A 22,956-nucleotide genomic window follows, 5' to 3' on the forward strand; every position below is an offset into this window, starting at 1 on the left:
GCATGGAGAGAAAAGCATCCCCTTCTTTCGTTACACGGTCAGTAATGCCAGGAGATTTCAGCTCAGTAGTAGAGGTTGGAGACCTTCCAGAGTTCCTCATTGGGAGACATTTGATATCACTACGGATCTGCAGAGGTGCTTCTGGAGGAGACTCTGGAAATCCCACAGGAATAGAAAGATCACTCTCTTCTTTTGGCTTTCTATCCATGGTGGGATTGTAGTGAACCTTTGGAGATCCAGGTTCGGAGCCGACCCTACTTGCCCTCATTGCCTCTCTGCTTCAGAGACTATTCAGCATTGTTTATGGGATTGCAGACAAGCGAGGATGATTTGGATGGGGGTAGCCAGGAGTTTCAATCACTTTGCCCACTCCCCATTCTTTATGACATGGGGCTCAGTGGCTTGGCTTTCTCTTACAGGGCCTCAGGTATTCTATGAGAGACTTGACTCCTCTCGGGCCATTTTGGTTCGACGTCATTAGATTGAGTCCTGTTCGTTGGATGTGGTACCACACCTTCCTTTTACAGATGTACATGCCTCAGTGGATACTTCTTGGGAGATTTTAGCGAGCATAGCATTCTGGCATATTTGGAGAGCCAGATGTACAGAGGGTATGGAGGGTACTCAGGTTCATCGCTGGCACACTTTGGCTAGTATCTGGACAAACACCGTACATTCTTTGATGGCCATATGGATGAGTATACAGGGAGACTCCCGTGCAGCCTCAGCTAGGAGGGCTTCTTTCTTCAGGGAATGGAAGGATTCTCCTTTCTTCTCTGAGACTCCTACAGGGTTGAGGTGGCACCGGCCTTGGTTGTTCCCACTCTCGTTTGATGAGTGAGTTGGGCTTTTATTGCAGGAAGAGGAGAGATGCTCAAATTTTGCCAAAACCTCTCGCCAGGGTGAGTAAGCACTTGCCATGGGTGGAAAGGGCAAATTTCAGAAAAAGTTTGAGCCAAAACACAGCCATACAACTCAGCCCAAGGAGGGGAATGCAAGCAGTTCAAGCAAAAATCAGAAAAAGGACAAATGCAATTATTGCAAGAAGCCAGGGCATTACATCGCAGAGTGTCAAAAAAGGATTGCCAATGAAAAGAAGAGGCAAAGGGACAGATCTAGCAGTAATTTTTTTGCCCCCACTGAAACTCGTGCTTCAGATGCACATGGTGAAGCTCATCTTCCCCATGGTGATAGAGATTTTGTGTTTGCTGCATTTAATGAGAAGATGGATGCCAGGGGGGATTTGAATGCTGAAAATCAATCAGGGGATGCTTTCCTTGTTGCAAGTCATAGATGGTATATCTACAGTGGTGCTACTAAGCACATGACTTCTCGCCAGGAGTGGTTTGAGAGCATCATACCTGTTCATGGCAGACAAGTTACATGTGCCAATGATGCTTCTCAAGACATCATTGAAGTTGGGCACATTCCCATTCAGCTTGATAATGGGAAAGTTAAGTATATCCGAGATGTTTGGTATGTTCCAGATTTGAGGCAAAATCTGATTTCAGTTTCAAACATTGCCCATGATCAACATATGTTGGTCGAATTTCAGGATAACCAATGCAGGATCAAGGATCCAAAGTTGGGTATGAGGTTGTAGCAATAGGCACATATGACAGAGGCTTATACAAACTTGATGCTCAGCCTTATGATCAGAAGGTATTGGCTGTAGCAAACACTTCCCAAGCTGATTTATGGCATGCCAGGTTTGGACATGTCCATCATAGGGTATTGTCCTACTTGTACAACAATAGTATGACTCAAGGAATGCCAAAATTACAGCAACCAGCAAATGAAGTGTGTGAGGGGTGTGCACTTGGCAAATTGCATTGCTTGCCATTCAGTGAACAAGACAAGAATTAGGTCAAGGCAACGAGAGTGTTGCAGATAGTGCACAGTGATGTATGTGGCCCCATGACTATTCCACACATAGAGGAGCAAGGTACTTTGTGACCTTTATAGATGACTTCTCCAGGTTCACATGGCTTTTTCTCATGAAGGAAAAAAATGAGGTGTTCTATTGGTTTCTGGAGTTAAAAGCTATGGCTGAGAACCAAACTGTTGACTCTGTGCCAACATGAACTTATGAAGAAAGAGAAGGTGATACAACTTTGTGATACAACTTTGTGTTACAACTTTGTGTTACAACTTCTAGACACAACTTTATGTTACGACTTTGTGTAACAACTTTGTGTTACGAGTTTGTCTACATGAAGAGAGAGAATGTGTTACGACTTTGTGATACAACTTTGTGACACAACTTTGTGTTACAACTTTGTGTTACAACTTTGTGTAACAACTTTGTGTTACATCTTCTACATGAAGAGAGAGAATGTGTTACGACTTTGTGACACAACTTTGTGTTACAACTTTGTGATACAACCTTGTGTTACAACTTTGTGATACGACTTTGTGTTACATGCAGAGAGAGAAGCTCTCCAACTTGTATAAATACCCCATAATGGAATGAAGCCCACACTCTTGGGGCATTGTGTTGAGTCTACATTGGTATTCCAAGCATTTGTCTCAAGTGTCCATGCTTCCTTGCACTGCACGTCCAAAAGCATGTCCTAACCTTGCAACCCTTCTCCCCTCTCCTCCAACCCTGCAACCCATCCTCTCCCTCTCCTCCTCCTCCTCCCTCCTCCTCCTCCTCCTCCTCCTCCCTCCTCCTCCTCCTCCTCCTCCTCCCTCCTCCTCCTCCTCCTCTCCCCTCCCTCTCCCTCCTCCTCCTCTCTCCTCCCTCTCCCTCCTCCTCTTCCCTCCTCCTCCTTCCTCCTCTCTCTCTTACTTCACCCATGCTCTTACACCTTCTTCCTCTCCCACTCCTATGGTTTCCTAAACCCTTAAACTCCATGATCTACGAGGGAGACGAGTTCTCCACCATGTACTCTACTCTGAACCTTGGAACCTCCTTCTAACCCTGGACTCCTTCTGAACCTTGGAACTCTTTCTAAACCATGAACTCTTTCTAAACCCTGGATCCTCCTTCTGAACCCTTGAACTCTTCCTAAACCCTGGAACCTCCTTCTGAACCCTTGAACTCTTCCTAAACCCTGGAACCTCCTTCTGAACCCTTAAACTCCTCCTAAACCCTACAACCCCCAATGAAGGCGAAAGCCTTCATTACCCCAACAACAATGGTTTATGTGCCTTTTACACATGCTTGCATTATGTTTACTCACCACACTTAAGCCTACGTCTCTCACCGGAACACGACTCGAGGTCCTAAGCTACATAGATACTACAACGACAATTCCAATATATCTGTAGGTGACAAAAAGCCTCGGAACCCTGCAACATAGAATACCCAGCTCTTCCTGCCAAAGCAGTAGGAAAGAGCCAACACAAACCAATTCCAGAATTGGAACACTCAACTCAGATAGAGGGGGAGAGTACATGTCACATGCATTCCAGGGATTTTTGAAGCAACATGGGATTAAACATCACTTGACATGCCCTTACACACCACAGCATAATCCACTCTCTGAGAGGAAGAATCATACTCTCATGGAGATGACGAGATGCGTGCTGAAATTCAAGAGAGTCTCAAAGGCTTTTTGGGGAGAAGCAGTTGTGACAGCCACTTACATTCAAAACAGATGCCCTACCAAAGCTTCGGTTAATGTGACTCCATTTGAGTCTTTGTACGGATTTAAGCCAAAGGTTAGTCATTTCAGAGTTTTTGGCTCAATGGCATATGCTTTGGTTCCAGAGGCACATTGGACAAAGCTTGATGACAAGAGTGTTAAATGCATTTTTGTGGGGTATAGCACTAAAAGCACAGATTTAGGCTTTATAATCCCACTACCAGGAAGGTAATAATCAGCAAAGATGTTCTCTTTGCTGAGAATGAGTGCATGCAGCCCGCTAGTGCAGACTTGCCACCATATGATGACACCTCTTTGGACATCATCCAATTTGAGGATGATGAGACGGAGTCTCCCGATGCTTCCCCTTCTACTTCTCATAGTTCAGATGGCTTGCCACATGTTGAGGATGGCTCTCCCTCAAATGTTTCAGATTTGCAGCCAATTAATCAGAATAGACAGCCTCATGTTTGGAGGCATTATCAACGTCGTGAGGCCACTAAAGATGTTGATGCAGCTCCGAGTGGTACAGCAGAGAAATCTATTCCACGTTGGGCAAGGTTGACCATTCAAGATGCTAAGGATCAGCCTACTTTGGGGAAAACCAGGGCCAGCACTCGGAAAAATCAGAAAAAGGTCAATTTTGCTTTGATGACCTCAGCGATGGAAGCTGAAAATGAGCCTCAGAGCGTCAAGGATGCTCAGCATAATCTGGCAAGGCAGAAAGCTATGGAAGCTGAGATTAAATCCATTGAGAAGAATGCCACATGAGACTTGGTTGATGCTCCCATTGGGAAAAATGTGGTTGGCACGAAATGGATTTATAAGGTGAAATACCATTCAGATGGCACAGTTGAGAAATACAAAGCCCGGGGATATGCACAAGAGGAGGGGATAGATTATGAGGAGACATTTGCTCCAGTGGCCAAGATGACCACCATTCGTTGTGTCATCTCTCTTGCTGCGTTTTATGGTTGGTCAGTGTACCAGATGGATGTCAAGACCGCTTTCCTCAATGGAGATCTTAAAGAGGAGGTCTATGTACATCAGCCCAAGGTTTTGAGGTGAAGGGACAAGAGCACAAGGTATGCAAGCTCAGGAAGGGCCTATATGGGCTGAAGCAAGCACCTCATGCGTGGTATCAGAAGATACATCAGTTTTTGTTGTCCCAGGGCTTCGTCAACACTCATATAGAGCCAAATCTATGTGTTCTGTAGCAAAAATCAGAATTGGTCATGTTAATACTATATGTGGATGACATCATACTCAGCAAATTACAGCAGTGCAGTCCACTTTATGTCACAACTTTGACATGACAGATTTGGGCCTATTGCACTATTGTCTTGGCATTGAATTTTGGCAGACCCATGATGGGATTTCTATGTCATAGACAAAGTATTCGAAGGGGTTACTGCAGAAATTTAAGCTGGAGAATTGTAAGCCAGTGGCTAACTGGCTACTCCATTGGAAAAGGGACTCAAGCTGAGTAAGCATGATATTGCTGAAAAGTTTGATGGCACTTTGTACAGGCAGCTGGTTGGCAGTTTGATATATCTATGCTCCACACGGCCTGATATTGCCTACACCACAGGGCTTTTGAGCCAGTTCATGCATTGTCCCACGATCACAGATTGGAATGCAGCAAAGCGGGTTCTCAGATATGTCCATGGCACTCTCTCTCTTGGCTTGCATTATGCTTTAGATTGTGATCTAAAGCTAAGTGGTTTCACCGACTCAGATTGGTCAGGGGACATTGATGACAGAAGGTCCACTACTAGCTATTGCTTCTCATTGGGTTCAGCTTGTATCTCATGGCTCAATAAGAAGCAAGAGCGAGTCTCTCTTTCCTCCAGTGAAGCACACATTGGAATGCAGCAAAGCGGGTTCTCAGATATGTCCATGGCACTCTCTCTCTTGGCTTGCATTATGCTTCAGATTGTGATCTAAAGTTGAGTGGTTTCACCGACTCAGATTGGTCAGGGGACATTGATAACAGACGGTCCACTACTGGCTATTGCTTCTAATTGGGTTCAGCATGTATCTCATGGCTCAGTAAGAAGCAAGAGCGACTCTCTCTTTCCTCCAGTGAAGCAGAGTACAAAGCTGCAAATTCAGCCACTACGGAGTTAATGTGGTTAAGGAAGCTTTTGCATGACTTGCATCACGCACAGGATGGCGAAGCAAGCTCTATCTTCTGTGACAGCCAGAGTTGCATTGCCATAGCCAACAATCCTGTCCTTCATGCTTGCATGAAATACATTGAAAATCATTATCATTATGTATGGGATTGTATTTCTGATGGCCTCATTGATCTCATCTATTGTCCATCTGAGGACAATGTGGCGGATATCTTCACCAAAGCCATGTCAACAGAGCATGGCATCCAAAGTGTGATGGTGTTTTGTTGTGGGATGACATACGCCTTTCATGGTTGTCATGAGTCCTTTCTGTATGAGGGCATGAACTAAATGCTAAGTATTGGTGGCATGCAAGTGATAGAATGCCTAACTAGAACCATATGTGCATCAACGTCTAAGATAGAATGCTTGGTGTATGAATTTAAGGGAATATCTGTGAGAGTGGTAAAATACCATTGTTGAGGTGGCTAAATGAAGCTGAGGTGGCCAAATTGATTTGGAAAGGAGCATGCATGCACGTGGTTACGTGATAAGAAAGGAAGCTTCTGGTCGTGAGCTGAGGGTACGTGAAGAGGGCAAAGAGGCCTCACGAAAGGGGGAGCTCAGCGAGCTGGATGACCTTTGAAGAGGCGAGAGCTGTTTGTGCAAAAGGAGGGGAAGAGAATCGTGGAGCTGGAGGATCAGAGAGGGAGGAGAAGGCGTGAGCTCCTGCGAGAAGACAGGAGCTCAGAGGCGGCGCAGGAGGGGATCGCGCTGAGCTGGAGAAGGGACTCTTTTTGATAGAGCGAGGGAGCTTCTGGAGTGGCGATGTGATACAGATGGTAGAGTTATGGAGGGAAGGCCGACACTGAAAGCAAGAGACAACGGGACTTCACGTAGGGCTGAAGGTGAAGGGGATGAGCATGGGAGCTCAGAGGCTGTGGAAAAATGAATTGTGCTGGCTGGGAGGATAGTGGGCGACAAGAGACCGGGGATCTCTGAGAAGAAAGACTGAAGGGACGGATGGTTTCTTGTGGGAGCTTCGGGAGCACTGAAAGGTGGCAAAAGGAGAGTTCTGGAGAGGGAATGAGGCCACGTACGCAGACGGGCAGCGAAAGAAGAGCTTGAGGGAAGGAGATCATGGGTACACGGGGGAAAGGATGGCATGAAAAAGGAGTTGAGGAGCAGCTGCTGGTGTAGAGGATGGGCGATGAAGGGAGAGGACAAGAGGCCGGGGAGGTCGACGATGGCCGGTGTGGAGGGCTTCTTGGTCTTGGGTGGTGGAGAATTATTTGGAGGTTCGTGGGTGGCATAGGTGAGGAGATGGGCTGGCTGGGCATCCCGAATGAGCACAGGATTGCTTAGAGACTAAAGGTAGAGAGGCAGAACTTGGCTGTGGGATATCAAGTGCTTGGGCTCTTGCTCAAGGTGCCGGATGGAGGTTACAGGATAGACGACTATGTAGGGAGATCGAGGATTGCGCACAGAGAGGACACCGGTGAGCTTCTAAGAGCAGAAGGAGTAAATTGCATATTCAAGAGCAAGGAGCTATCACAGTATATGAAGCTCTGTGAGCAGTTGAGGACGATTTAGAGGTGAGGAGTAGACTGTGGAGCTTGGGCGTCAGAGCAAGATAAGCTACAGTAGGCCTTCGATCATGAGCTGAGTTACGAGAGTCGTTGCTATTGATGAAGGTTTAAGGGATTTGGTCGAGGATGCTTGCTAGGAGATCGTGACTGTAGCGTTGGGGGTCGTGGATCTGAAAGGAAGGAGTCGAGAAGGGACGCCATTGGTAGGGAAGCTGATCATGGGTGGGCTACTGGGCTAGAGACTTTTGGTAAGGGAGTGTTGTGAGGAGGAGAATTGTGATCGGAGGGGTGGTCTCTGACGGTATGCCTTGGTGCAGAAGGTGTCTTAGGTTCTCGGGGATGAAGATACAGAGAAGCAGGTGGTGCTTACAAAGGTCTTGATTTCTGAGCAGCTCATGGCTAGAGAGAAGGAGTGGAAAGTTTGTAGTATGGAACATGAGCTGCTGCTCCTCCCCGCTCCCTTGCTGCACCCTCTGCCTCAGCCCATCCCTCCCTCTCTCCCTTGCCCTCAGCCCCTCCCTCTCCCTCAACCCCTCCCTCCCTTCTCCTCCTCCCCTTCAGCCCGCCCCCTTCCAGCCCGTTCCCTCTCCTCCCCCTCTCAGCCTGCTCCTCCGCCCCCTCCCTGCCTCTCCGCCCCCTCCCTGCCTGTCAGCCTGCCCCCTCCTCTCCCTCTCCTCCCCCTTCCCTTCAGCCCCCGCTCCCTCTCCTCCCCCTCTCAGCCTGCTCCTCCGCCCCCTCCCTGCCTGCTCCTCCACCCCCCTCCCTGCCTCTCAGCCCGCCCCTTCCTCTCCCTCTCCTCTCCCTCTCAGCCTGCACCGCCCCCTCCCAACCCCTCCCTGCCCCTCCCTCTCCTTCCTCTCCCTCTCCTCTCCCTCTCAGCCCGCCCCCTCCCTGCCCTCAGCCCGCCCCCTTCCTGCCTCTCCTTCCTCTCCCTCTCCTCTCCCTAGCCTGCCCCCTCCCTCCCTCTCAGCCTGCCCCCTCCCCTTCAGCCTCTCAGCCTCTCCCCTTTACCCCTCCCCTCCTCGCCCCTTCCCCCGCTCCCTCCTCACCTCCTTTCCCTGTTTTCTAGCCCCCTATCTCCCGTAGCATTTTTTGGAGCGGAAGGAGCCTCCAAATTGTCAAAGTCAGCCTCCTCACCTCGATTGGCGATGGATACTCCGTCAGCCAATCCTACTCCACCTCCACCGGCCGCGAAAACTATTACCTTTTCTAAAGACGAGTTGCAGCAGCTCAAGAAGGATGTAGAGATTGAATGCTCTACCATGTTGCTAGCACACATCTTCGGGTCTCACCCCTCCAGATCCCAAGCCAGAGACTGGATGCTTGCGGCTCTCCCCCCAGACCTCACTCAACGATTGTTAGATGTTCGTCGTCTTCTGGGATGAGGTTTTTCCAGGTTGTTTTTGACACTCTAGAGGCTGCGAGCACTGTGCTCAAAGCTGAGTTTTTACACCTGGGACACAGGAAGATATTCTTTGAAGCCTTTCATATTGGTTTCGACCCAGTGGAGGCAGATAAGGAAATCTTTTCGCTCTTCATCAGATTCTCCGGGCTTCCCCAGGTTTACCATCGACTTCTTTCTGTTATTAGGGAGCATTTTGGCACAGTTGCTGAGATCCCACCCCTCCCTGGGTTGCCATTGACTGTAGCAGAGGCAACCAAGGCTGATGGGGTACCTAGAGTTAGGGTCCTCTGTAAGGATCCTAACCTCAAGATGGATCATGTTATGATCCAGCGCCCAAATGGTTCCTTTTTTCGCCAGAGAGTAGAGATTTCAGGCAGACAGGACCAGTGCAGGATATGCAGGACCATTCGACACTTTGCCAGGGATTGCCCCAGGAAGAAGAAAAGGCCCAAGAAGCCCTCTAGTACAGCTACCGCCCCATGGCCTCGACAGGGGGGAGATACAGGTCTAGCACTTGCTCCTCGGCCTCGACAGAGGGGTGGTACAGGTCCAGCACCTGCTCCTCGACCTTCGCATGGTGGTCCTCCTTCGGCCTCGACAGGGGGGTGGTACAGGTCCATCACCTGCTTCTCGACCGCCACCTACCTCAGGGACACGCGACGCTCTCCAGTGGGTTCCGGCACGTGTGCAGATCCCTCCTTCAGTTCACGAGGGTACATTAGTGGACTCTGCTTCACCTCGAGCTGTCCCTCCAGTCTCACCTCGCACAGTTTGAGACACTGAAGCTTCGACCTCCTCCCTGGTTGCAGCTTCTTCCCTAGATCCAGCAGTGCCACACGCTCTTCTTGAGGCAGTAGAGGTCTCCGCAGCTGGGCAGACACAGGATAGAGAGCAGTCCTCACTTCCTCCCTTGGATAGGGGGAAGGGGATGGTTTACACTTTTGATCCTCTTCCCTCAGAAGGGATCCTTCGCACTCCGATGTCTGGCTTGCTTTAGAGGAACTCGTTTTCAGCCCTGGCAGATGGTTCAGATTTCCCAGAGGAGGAGTTTGTGCCCACTACTTTTGGGGAGCCAGTGATTGGGTTTCCTATTGACAGGGCTTCTTCTTCAGGTGGCAGGGTTCTTTCCCCTGTTGATCCGCCCCTTGGTTCCATTCCTCCCTCCTCGAGCAAGAGGTCTTCCCGTGTTGAGGGGTTTGTTTCCGCCACTAGGTCGGGTAAGGTGTTCCACTCTACATCCTCCCGTCGATGAGGATTATTAGTTGGAACATACAGGGCCTAGGTGGCATCCCACATCGCTGCCATAGACAGCTGATCCGGGATCAGCTTCATCCAGGTGTTACTGGGGGTTCCATTGATACCTTATTTATTCAAGAGCACAAACTAGATTCTAGAGATTGTGCCAAGTCAGGCAAGTTGCTTTCTGGCCATACTTTTTGGTCGCCTGCCTTGGGCACCAGGGGGAGCACTTCTATTTCAGTTTCACAGTCAATTCTCCCCTTAGTTGTTGGACACGGAGTCATTATTCCCTCTAGAGCTCAGTGGATTATTCTTTTGATTGGAGGGCGTAAGGTTGGTTTCCTTAACCTGTATGCCTCCAACATTAGAGGGAAACGTAGCCTGATGTGGAAGAATTTGCTCTCATGGGCCCCCATTGTGGATTCATGGGTGATTGGAGGTGACTTTAACATGGTCGAGTTACCGTCAGGCAAAAAAGGGGGTAGAGAAGGCGGACTTCACTCTTTGGAGAGAGCAGCTTGGGATGCCTTCCTTTTTCACTTCTGTGGTAGAGATACTTGGTGGGATTATGCCTTTCTTATTTAGCCACAGTCCCTCCTGTTCTCTTGGTTGAACAGGAGGCAGCAGATGCCTATTCATGCACGCATTGACAGATTCTATGTAGATGATTGGGCACTAGACAGAGGTGGATCGGTATGCATTGCTGCTGGGGTTTCCACTTCAGACCACTTTCCTGTTGTGCTGGCTATCTCAGAGCTTCACTTGAGAGGCCAGTCTGCCAGCATCAGGATTCCAGATGCCTTTTACGCAGAGGAGGACTTACAGATGCAGCCCTGCAGATATGGGTTTCTCATGTCCAGGGTGGGCAGCCATATCCATCACATGTAGCCGATGCCCTTTCTGGTATTAGCGACTTCTACCGCTTAGTTGCTTGTACTACGAGATGAGATATTCTCAGACGTGAGATTGGTGTTCACCAGCAGTTGGCAGCTTTGCAGAGGGAAGAGCAGAAACAGCCTTCAGATGCTTGGATTTAGGAGCGCCTTGTTGCAGCAAGGGCTCATCAGCAGTTATTGCTTGATCAGAGAGCAGAGTATGCCTTTCATGCATGGGAGTCCTTCTGGATTCAGATGGGTGGTAGAGTCAATAAACACTTTTTCTCTACTCTTGGCCCTAGACATAGTAGAGAGAGTGTATCCCAGCTTATTGACTCACATGGGGTTTTATAGACAGAGCCTGATGATGTCTTACGCATAGCTTCAGATTTCTATGCCACCCTTCTTACTGCTGATCCTGAGACACATGATAGAGAGGATGCTAGATAGGCTATTTGGCAGAGCATCCCTATGTTGGTGAATCCGGGTATGCATGTTCTACTCGATGCACCTTTCACCAACACAGAGTTCAGGACTGCACTTTCAGCCCTTCACAAGGGCAAGTGCCCAGGTTCGGATGGCCTCACCCCGTCTTTTTTCATTACATTTCGGGATATGATTGAAGACTATATTACTTCAGCCCTGCAGGCCATTTGGGACTGTGGCGAGATGCTTGGGTCGCTTATAGAGGGTCTCATCCACCTTATCCCAAAAGGAGGTTGCAGAAATTTAGTGTCCCAGTGGAGGCCTATCACACTTCTGGGGACTTGTTACAAGATTCTGGCCAAGGCTATCAGCCTCCGATTGCAGCCCCTTCTCCGTGATCTTATTCATGACACTCAGACGGGATTTGTGCATGGCAGAAGCATTTTTGATAACATTTTCTCTTTCTGGGAAGCTTCAGAGTGGGCCATGCAGAGTGGCCAGAATCTTGCCATTCTACTTTTGGATTTTGAGAAAGCTTATGACAGAGTAGATTGGGGTTTTTTGGAGGGCGCCCTTCTATGCTTTGGCTTTACTGATGCTTGGATCAGAGGTGTTTCCTCTTTGTACGGATCAGCCCTCAGCCAGGTACTTATTGGTGGGGTAAGGGGTGAGAGATTTCAGATTTCGAGATCAGTCCGTCAGGGATGCCCCCTTGCTCCTTTCCTTTTTTTGTTCGTGGCCGAAGCTATGAGTATCTATGTTAGATCTCAAGCTGACATCTTTGGGCTGAGACTTCCCATCAGAATGGAAGAGGAGCTACTTGACAGTGAGTTGGCAGATGACACAACAGTTTACTTGGATGCCACTCCACAGACGCTCACTTCTTTCAGGACAGCATTAGATTTATTTTTCTTTGTGGCAGGGGCGCAGATAAATTGGCATAAATCCAATGGCTTTTGGATCAGTGATGAGGACACTCCAGTTTGGGGGCTTGACATAGGATTCACTTGGGTTTAGAGGGGTGAGCCTATCAGGTATTTGGGCTGCCAAGGTCGGCTTGGATATTTCTACCACGCAGCAGTTTGCGCCCGTTTTGGAGTGCATCAGGAGGAAGCTTCTTTTTTGGAGCTTAGCCAAGCTAGATCTTGCCTCTAGAGTTGTGGTGGTCAACCAGGTCCTCTTGGCCACGGCCTAGTTTGTTTGTTCATGCTGGTGCCGTTCTAGGGACTGCGTCATTGGTTAAAATAACAGGAGAGAGGCTATGGATGGAGGAGAAGGAAGTTCAGCTGGTGCAAGGAGAGTACCAGGTTATATGAGCAATGTGCAATGTTGGAATTGTGGGGAGTGGGGACATATCAGCCCTCACTGTCATAAGCCAGCTAGGGCAGGGGGAGATGTCTATCCTGTGCAACAGAGAACAAATGATAGATCAAGTGATTACAGTATGGAGGTGAAAGATCTGAATCAGCTCTGTACCAGTGGTATGAAATGGGAGGATAAGGGGAAAGGAAAGGCAATTAGCCTGATCAGAATGGAGACCATACCAGAGATTATGTCTGTACCCATGCAGTGTAATATGAGTTGTAGGCTGGAATTGGAAGAGGAACCTGAGGAGACAGTCACAGACAAAGAGACAGAGAGTGAGACAGAGGAATAGAGCATCTCTTCAGAGGAAGAGAGTCAATTGTCTTTATTGCTGAAGGAACCGGATGCATATAGTGTTGATGATGTAGGGGAGCTGGAAATCATTACACTTATTATGAATGGAGACTTCCTTCTACTGTAGTCGTCGATCAGCGTCATGAAGTAGTAGAAACCACCCAAAGCTTCCGTCTCCATCTTTCTGCAGAGGTCCATGTGAACGAGCTCTAGAGGAATCTTTGCCCTGCTGGCCTCTTTAGGAAAGGGCTGCCGATGCTGCTTGCCCATCATGCAAGCTTCACATACATCGGGTAGATCTGTAATTTTTGATAGGTCTGCAATCATTCCACTTTTATGCATCTCCTTTAAAGAACTAAGGTTTAGATGACTAAACCTCTCATGCCACAGCTTAGTGTTGCTCACATCGGCTCGAGCACTGAAAGCTCATAGTTCGTAGATGTTGTTGTGCCGTGTACCTTTACCAATAACCTTCCCTTGAAGATCCAAAATCTATGCGCCATTCTTATCGAAGTGCACCAGATTCTGAATCCGTGTCTGATTCGTGGTCTCGTACTAATTTTTCAAGACCGTCCATGCCTCCTCCGCTGTGGTGACAGGTTGAATTAACGCCATGACATAATCACTTGCACTGCAGACAATAGAACATAGCGCATCTGCATTTCTTCTTGTCCACGCGAGAATCTGATCCGCAGTTGGTACTATCTGTTGTCATGCTTTGGCTTGATCCGGCGGCTTCATGTCCACCCCAGTAGCAGTATCCCAAAGCTCGTATGCGCTTAGGATGGTCGTCATCTTGAACTTCCAGAGTGGATAGTTAGTGCCGTCCAACTTTCCACTTTCGCCAAATGGTGGGATTCGCAGTCTTGCGGACTGGGCCATCTCTCACAATCTGCTCGCAAATAGAAACACACTACCAAATCTTCTTGCTAGAGCCCAAGCTCTGATACCATGTAAGAAAACAATACAACGTCTATGCTCAACATATAACATGATCTCGTATGCAAGAGAGAAAAGCAGATAGTATGGAGAATCAAAAATTTGATTACTATAAACTGATACAATAGATGGCGTTGCCTCCCAGCCGTGTGCTCCTGTGTGAGAAGCTTTGATGGCGTGCTGGAAACAGTAGAGTACGGAGGCTGGATGCTAAGGAATCAGGGTTGCTGTAGCCAATGATGAATATGGGCTTCACGGGATTGCTCTTATATAGCCACCAGTCGTAGTCGGTTAGACCCAATTGGGAGACCGACCCAGTCGGCCCAAAATGGCCGACTGGAGGTCGGTCCCGAAATAGGCCACCGACCACACGTTAGGACCATGGCGCAGAATAGAGCAACTAACCTATGGTTACCGTTCGGCCCAAAGCCATCCGAGATCATCTGGGGCTTCAAACGGGCCCCACAACCCGAGAGTGGGCTGCCCCGGGAAATGCTCCGTCTACCCTCAGTGCAGTCAGTCATGGGATGCCTTCCCACACTTGCATGTAGCCTAGTTGGCAGTGTGCCAACTCTATTTGAAGTTGTCCAGCCATCAGGCCACACATGGCCCCCATCTGGTGTCCAAACTAGGACCTACGGGATAACCGAGCTACTCAAATGCCTTCTCCTCATATGGGGGGCTTACAAGTAGAGTTAGCTGGTTCCCGAGTAGTTACACGAGAGTGGAGCATTGATATCTAACAGAGGTATCATTTTCAGCCTCCTCCATGGCCTTTTGCTAGCTCTTTTTTAGGAGGCTTTTTCTCTCATGCTGTATTTCTGCTTTTGAGCTCTTGCTTGTGAGTTTCTTTTATATTTAATAGAAGTCTTTTTATTTTATTTTTTAAACTTAGAGGTCCATTTTTGTGGCGGCCTCTACTTGCTCTCTCGTTGCCTTTTTGTTGAGGAGTATTTTTAGCATTGTCTATGGGATTGCAGACAAGAGAGGACCAGAAGGGGATTTTGCTAGTCTTTTGAGCACTTTTATTTCTTCTTCCTATAGGATTTGGTGGCTTGGCTCCCTTCTTCATGACCTGGGATTTGGTGGCTTATCTCTCTCTTTTAGGGCCTCAGATCTTTGATGAGAGTCATGAATCTTCTTGGGCTCTTTTGGTTCAACAATGTTTAGTTGATTCTTGCTCTCTGGATGATGTTCCTAGCTTTCCTTGTAGACTCGCACATGACTTGGTGGATACTTTTTGGAAATTCTAGCGAGTGTTTCAGCGTGGCATATTTTGGAGATCTAGATGCACAATGGCTTTGGATGGCTCCCAAGTCCATCCTTCAAACATTGGGTAGTACGTGGACAAATATTGTACACACTTTGATGGCCATTTGGGCGAGCAAGTAGGGGTCTTCCCGGGTGCCTAGGATAATAATTTTCCTTATGGATTGGAGTGGCTCCCCATTTTTCTTGGAGTCCACCACAGGGTTGAGTGGCATTGTCATCCTCAAGTTTGGTTATTTTCTAGCTCTCTTTGGTGAGCATGCTGTTTGGCCACTTACGGTGTTTTGTTTCTCATGCCTTGCGTGATCTATTTCTGCCATGAGCTTTGGTCTTGGGGGTCTCTTTCATACTTAATAGAAGTCTTCTCACTGGCCAAATTAATAAATTGCAGGACTATTATTGTTAGCTATTCAGATCTCAGCTGAACTATTTCTGGCTGAGTATTTGCTTCTTATTTGCACATAGACCAGTGTTTGCTTCTCCTTGACCAACCTGCAAGTGCAGCAGCTGCCAGAGCTTCTATGCTCATCACATCATAAACCTGAAGAGTACAGTGTATAGAGTCTCTTGGGTGGATCAGGTGTTGCAGGAATATGGGAGGGGCAGTAATATGTGAAAACGCAGAGAGACCTCAAAGGTGGTGATCACAAAATCATAGAGATACGACAGAAATAATATGAAAGTACATGCAACGAGTTAACAATACTCAAAGAAATAAGTTGCTTATGAAATTGGTGTCAGATCAAGGCAGGCTTATTTCTCGGACCTTCATGCAAGTTTCAGACCCAGGATCAAATGGTGGCTTTTGTCTCCTTGGACACAAAATAGGTCTATGAAAACTGTATAGAACAGTGTGTACCTTCCCTTCTGATCCCTAATATTGAAATCATGGCATCTCGCTGTGTTTGGAAGTCTCTCCACTCTGTCATACACAGCAGCACTCTATGTTTTTCTTATCGCTGTACTACACCTTTCCTCGCTGCTTCTGCTCTAGGAATCTTTGTATAGAAGAGGGTGCATGGGATTAAAGTATGGCGGCTCCCAGTCCTCCAGCAAGCTCCTCGATTTACTGTGAACCATACCATCGAGATCACCCACTCTCCCTTTACATCCTCCCAATTGTGATGACACTTATGTGTGGCAGTATTGCATGGACCTTCTGTCCAGCCACTACAACCAAATGCATAACACCCACATTCCGGAGAGTGAGACAAAGAGAGAGAGAGAGAGAGAGAGAGAGAGAGAGAGAGACTTTTTTGGTTTTATTCATAATTGTTTGCTTGCAGGAAGACGCAAAGTGTCTTGAGATTGAAGAAACTATCACAAGCTTGAGTATGGAAATTGAAGATGAGGAATTCTCAGATGAAAAAAGAGAGGCAGAACTGTCTAAAAGATTGGATCAACTCAAGACAGTCAAGGGTCGATCTGTAGGGATGGTCACAGAATTCAAGAGAGAGGTTGGATACAATACAATTTATTGATGTTCTCATGCTTAATTGGACATATACATAGCATGAATAAGGAATCATCCTAGTGTGATCTGGCACTTGAATTTATAATTCATTCCTGCGGGCCTCATTCATAGTTTCAAAAATATGGAGCACACTTAAGTTCTCAGTTGTAAAAAGGGTTTGTTTTAGTGAAGCTAGTAAATGAGTCTTTTCTTTTTCACAGAATTCAAGCCTTCTTGACCTCAGCATTACACGTTGCTGCAATGGATCTGAGCTGCTCCAAGCTCCCTATCTTTGCCCCTCCCTCTCCCTCTCCCTCCTTGATGTCTCCCTTGCTTCCCTCCTCGCCCTTGCTGCCTCTTCCTTCCCCTCTCGTACCCACTTACTCTGCGTCCCCCCCCTCCCCCGGCCTCTCTATTCCTCCCCTACTTCTCAGTCCTTCCCACCCTTCCGTTCCCCCTCTTTTCCCCTGCCTCCCCACCCCTCCCTTCCTTCCGTTCCTGTTCCTTCTCCTCTCACTGCGCTTGTTCCCCCTACCCTGCCTCCCTCCCCTGATACCTGCCCATTATGCCACTCTCTTCCTCCCCTGCCCCTTCCCCCTCCCTCACTCTCTCTCCCTCTCATCACCTACCCTCCCTCCCTCTCAACACCTTCCCTCCCCTCCTCCCCCTCCCTCCCTCTCAGCACCTTCCTTCCCCTCCTCCCCCTCCCTCCCTCTCAGTCCTCCCCCTCCCCTCTCAGCCCCTCCCCTACTAGTCTTCCTTAGGTCTATTGACTCCTTGTCACAATCGAAGCTTCTCTCAGGTTGGTCATAGAGATCCCCCCCCACCTACCTGGTTTACCCTCTTCCACAGTGGAGCCGATCAGGTCTAATGGGGTTCCCAGGTTTAGGATCCTTGTGTATGGTCCTAGCCTATCTAATGACTACACCATGCTCTAGTGTTCAAATGGCTGTCTTTTTTGGCAGAGAGTTGAGAGATTGCAGGCAGACAAGGTCACTGTCGGATTTTCAAGACCTTTGGAAATTCTTCGCAAAGAAGAAGAAAATTCCCAAGAAGTATTTTGGTGCGGTTCCTCCCCGCCAAAGCACTCGCACTTGCTACATGTCCTACACCTTTTGTGTGTCCCACTCATGCCACCTCTCATTGGATTGCAATTAGAGTTGGCATTCTTTCACCATCTACAGATCAAGAGGCTCACTCTCTTGCCCTTGACCTTGCTTTGGTTGAAATAACAACCACCAGCATGATGGTGGTTATTTTTGTGAAGAGAGTGGGAGAGAAGTAAGGAGTCTCACTTGCAGCTTTCTCACATACACAATGGGGGAATACACACAAAGGTGGAGGCTGAAAACAATTTTCCTCTTCTTAGTTGTGAAAGCCAAAAGAACTCTCTCTAAGTACAAAAGGAATAGATGAACCCTATATGTGGGTCTCAAACCAAACTCAGCTAACCTAGGTGGCATACTAACTGAGCCACTAACTAGAGTACATAAAGATAGTTGTCATCCAGCTATTATTCATGGGCGGTGTACCAACCGCATCTACAGCTAACAAGTCGGTGACATAAATGCACAACGGTCACCTTGGCATATCACGAGTGGAGCTCGATATCTCAACACTCCCCCTCGAGCTCAATCCCAATTCCTGCACACCAAGCAGGTCTCTGAACTTGCGCAACTTCTCTGCGCCCAATGCCTTCGTGAATATGTCACCTACCTGATCCTCTGTGTTGACATAAACCAGATCAATAAAACCTACTAGAACCTTCTCCCGCACATAGTGATAATGCACCTCAATGTGCTTTGTTCTAGCATGAAAGACTGGGTTATTTGCCAAGTGTATACTGCTCACGGGCAGCGTCTTCTAGAAGGACTATATTTCTTCAAGTTTGGAGGGGTTCTCCCTTTTTCTCGGAGGTTTCTACCAGATTGAGATAACACTATCAGCCTCAATCCTTTCTTTTTGGCTCGAGCTTTTCGTGCATTGCATGATGTATCACGTATGGAGCTTGCTCTAACAGTTTTTCTTTAATACTTAATAGAAGTCTCTTTTTGGAGGGAAAAAAAAAAATGTTGTCACAATAAATGACAACTGGCCCATCTGTAGACTGATGCATATCATAAAGTAGCTTATGCAACCAAGCTACCTCACATGCATCCATTGCCGCATCCTTGTACTCAGCCTCTGTGCTCGACAAGGCAAGTGTAGGTTGTTCCTTGCTGCTCCAAGTGACTGCAGAACTCCCAAAAGAGAACGCATATCTATAGGATCCCATAGGATAGAATAGATGCATCTTGAAAGAGGTGTGGGAGCACAATGAAAGAAAGATGGTACTATGTAGGGAAGGTATTACCTTCTCCCCCTTTCTATAAGAGAGAGTCCTCTCTCTCACAATCATAATAGAGAACTGGCAATCAGCCCGTACATCAGTGGGAATCAATCCCTACATCAGCGGGATTGCCTTTGTCTTACATCATCACTTAGGTCACACACTAGACACATCATAGCACTTGATGTGCCTTTACAACACACACAAACACACATGTGACTCCCCTAGATGCACGCATGCACCATAGAGCAAGCCCTTGATCATACTTATCCCAACATACCCTCTCTCAAGGGTTTGCCTCTTGCAGTGTCAAGGATACATCTAGTCTCATAGTTTCTCATGCCATCTCATGGTAGTCAAGGATAAATCTATGGTTAGGATCTCATGCTAGCAAGGGTTCCCAAGGGTGTGAGGTTCACAGAAATGGGATAGACAAAACACATATCACATGGCCTACATCATATGGTGACCAAAGGTGATTTACATAACATATTCTTTTTGGAGTACTACTCCAGGCAGAGAACCTCAAAATTTGACCAAGTGATTATAAACAAAAAAGACAAAGTGCCTAAAAAGCATAGTCTTCATTTTCTTCATTTGCTGATGGAGTTCTTCCTTCAGGCATAATTGCTTTGTTGTTGAAGTAGTCCTTCTTGTCTTTAGCTTTTTCTTTTGTAGACTTCTTTCCATTCACAACATTCCATATCTTCTTTTTCATAAGCATAAGCTTAGCTTTTGTTTGCCAAGTATGGAAACTAGTTCCAATCAACTTCTCAAAAAAGGTCGCCCAAAACTCCCGACTAGTAGCTACTCGGAGTCAGTCCTCCCTACGCTCACATATGGTTTCACATCATTATATTACGTGAAACCTTACATTCATCAATTCAGTGAGCAGACTTCAGAGAGAACTTCAGAGAGAATAGAGGCATTGCAAATTGTTTCAGTGGGCAGATAGCACTTGATTTCACACACACATGCCACCATTGTAAAGCCTAGTCGGCTATCTGGCCAGGAACCGTGGAAGGACTTTCTTATTAGTAGCGTACAGAGGTGCACACCTTCTTCATGAGGAGACTAGATGAGCAGTGTTAGGTGGATCTTCACCAAAACACACCTCAGATCACCTTCGTCCCCTCTCATGGTTGCCATTCTGAAAGCTTGGGCCAATTTCAGAAGCACTCTTCGGAGGATTCCTCCTTCCTCTCAGGAAGAGATTGATAGGCAACCCATCATGTGGAATGACAGTATTTTAGATGATCATGGCAGACCACTGGGTGCCTCACTCTACATGCAGTGGTCCAGGTGGGAGACGGGACCTGCATCTTCTATGGGGTCTTGGAAAGCTTTCCGCAGGCTTCCAGAGGAGACCAAATCAAGGTTGATAGGACATCTCAGAGGGAGTGCAGGGAGGATCTTGCAGATTGAGGTAGCCCTTCCAGAGGTTTGGGTGGACACAGATGATATGCCACTCACTTTCTCCATTTGGGTAGGTACTTTTTCGAGAGGCGGTGTTCCGCTTTAGGTTTTGGCCTTTCGAGATGCACAGGAGGATGCTTTGGTTTTTAGTGTCCAGGATGGTGGCAGATTGCTCAGGTCCAGAGAGGACATCTTGCTTGAGTCTGCTTTTCAGCCTATCAGGGTTGTAGGTCTTTTGGTGCAGGGATCAGATTCAGAGTGGTTCCTAGACCCAGACCCCCGGCTACTCTCCACCGGGTCTTGGAGGCTCTGGCTATATGGGGGAGTTCCCATCATGTATTTGCAGTGGGACCCTAGAGAGTGGGAGTGGATTGACGCAGGGCATCGAGAGAAGAGCATCCCCTTCTTTCGTTACACGGTCAGTAATGCCAAGAGATATCAGCTCAGTAGTAGAAGTTGGAGACCTTCCAGAGTTCCTCATTGGGAGACTTTTGATATCACTGCGAATCTACAGAGGTACTTCTGGAGGAGACTCTGGAAATCCCACAAGAATAGAAAGATCACTATCTTCTTTTGGCTTTCTATCCATGGTGGGATTGCAATGAACCTTTGGAGGTCCAGGTTCGGAGCCGACCCTACTTGCCCTCGATGCCTTTCTGCTTCGGAGACTATTCAACATTGCTTATGGGATTGCAGACAGGCGAGGATGATTTGGATGGGGGTAGCCAGGATTTTCAGTCACTTTGCCCACTCCCCATTTTTTATGACATGGGGCTCAGTGGCTTGGATTTCTCTTACAGGACCTCTGGTTTTCTATGAGAGAGTTGACTCCTCTCGGGCCATTTTGGTTCGACGTCATTGGATTGAGTCCTGTTCGTTGGATGTGGTACCACACCTTCTTTTTACAGCTGTACATGCCTCTGTGGATACTTCTTGGGAGATTCTAGCGAGCATAGCATCCTGGCATATGTGGAGAGCCAGATGCACAGAGGCTTTGGAGGGGACTCAGGTTCATCCCTCGCACACATTGGCTAGTATCTAGATAGACACCGTACATACTTTGATGGCCGTATGGACGGGTATGCAGGGAGACTCCCGTGTAGCCTCAGCTAGGAGGGCTTCTTTCTTCAGGGAATGGAAGAATTCTCCTTTCTTCTCTGAGACTACTACAGGGTTGAAGTGGCACTTTCAGCCTTAGCCTTGGTTGTTTTCCACCTCACTCTGAGGGGGTTTTTTATTTATCCTTATGATTTCATGATGTATTCCGCTTTGAGCTTGCTCTCGCGGGTTTTTTCTCTTACTTAATAGAAGTATTTTTCTTGGAGGGAAAAAAAAAAAAAAAAGATGGCCAAGGAGATGCTAGAAAATGAGCATAGAAGACTGAAAATAAATCTTGGTCAAACTACCAGTCAAACTTTGACTGTCCAAAGTCAAACTTAGACTAGCATAGTCAAGCTTTCATGGTCAAAGAGGCAACTCGAAAATCTGCTCCAATTCGTCATGTAGAGGCCGAAACTCTGAGGGGTTTTGCACTGGAGAGGAAGGTAAACATGTAGAGCTGCACCCTCAGAAAGGAATCGCGCAGAAGATAAACACATCGCCCAGCATTGTAGAAGAACCGTGGACTGGTTTTTTTACGAAATCTACCCGAATGTTGCTCCAAATGAGTTCAGACTTGATGAGAAGCAAGGTCGTGATGTCGCCCAGCTTCCTCTGGAAGGATTTTGCCAATGTTGCTCTCCACAGTGAGAACCAGGAAGAAGGTCGACGCAGCTTCCTGAATGCCGCCCCGAAAATGGCGAGATAGCATGTATGGCTTGTTCTGCAGATTCACCCTGACCTTGGGAAGACTCTCCTGAAAGATGAGAAGCTGAGAATGCGAGCTTGAAGAGAACTCTCACTTCCAAAATGGACTTTGGAAGGGAAGGTGGAAGATGGAGGTGAGGAAGAAGATGATGATGTGGCACCTAACTAGGGCTTAGGCTAGAAAGCATCTAATGCTAGGCTAGGCTAGATCTAGAACCTAAAGCTCTGATACCAAATGTAGGATCCCGTAGGATAGAATAGATGCATCTTGCAAGAGGTGTGAGAGCACAATGAAAGAAAGATGGTAGTTCTCTATTATGATTGTGAGAGAGAGGACTCTCTCTTATAGAAAGGGGGAGAAGGTAATACCAGTCTCATAAAATAGTCCATACTGCAATGTGGACTTCACATACCTCAGTATGCATCTACCCACATCCAAATGTGGTTTCCTTGGAGCCTGCATAAACTAACTTACCAACCCAACAGCATAGCTCAAATCTGGCCTGGTAATAGTCATATAAATCAAACTTCCTACTATGCGTCTGTACATAGTAGGGTCTTCCAGAAGCTCACCTGCATCTGCGCTCAGCTTCACATTCTGCTTCAAAGGAACTAAAATAGGCTTAAGCCTGTCATCCCATATTTGGACAGCATGTCCAATCCATATTGCCTCTGCAAGAGCCATATCCCACTTGTGGATCTAATCACCTCAATGCCCAAGAAGTAACGCAGCTCTCCCAAATCTTTCATCTCAAACTTCTGCTTCAATATCATTTTCACATGAAGGATATCTTCATCACTATTACCTGTGATGATCAAATCATCAACATAAATGACAAGT

At 47.4% G+C, this 22,956-nt stretch overlaps 1 protein-coding gene across 1 annotated transcript in view; it reads left to right on the forward strand.

The window, feature by feature from the left end:
* Positions 1 to 22,956, forward strand: part of LOC147881451 (uncharacterized) — a 576,232-nt gene that overhangs the window by 420,934 nt on the left and 132,342 nt on the right. Inside the window, exon 21 of the mRNA XM_087402392.1 lies at positions 16,398 to 16,568. Within this exon, the coding sequence (XP_087258518.1) occupies positions 16,398 to 16,568 (171 nt within the window). The remainder of the gene's footprint in view (positions 1 to 16,397; positions 16,569 to 22,956) is intronic.

Source organism: Dipteris shenzhenensis, chromosome 31, assembly GCF_047967505.1.
Source record: "Dipteris shenzhenensis isolate YYH24624 ecotype China chromosome 31, Dip_SZ_1.0, whole genome shotgun sequence".
Lineage (NCBI taxonomy): Eukaryota > Viridiplantae > Streptophyta > Polypodiopsida > Gleicheniales > Dipteridaceae > Dipteris > Dipteris shenzhenensis.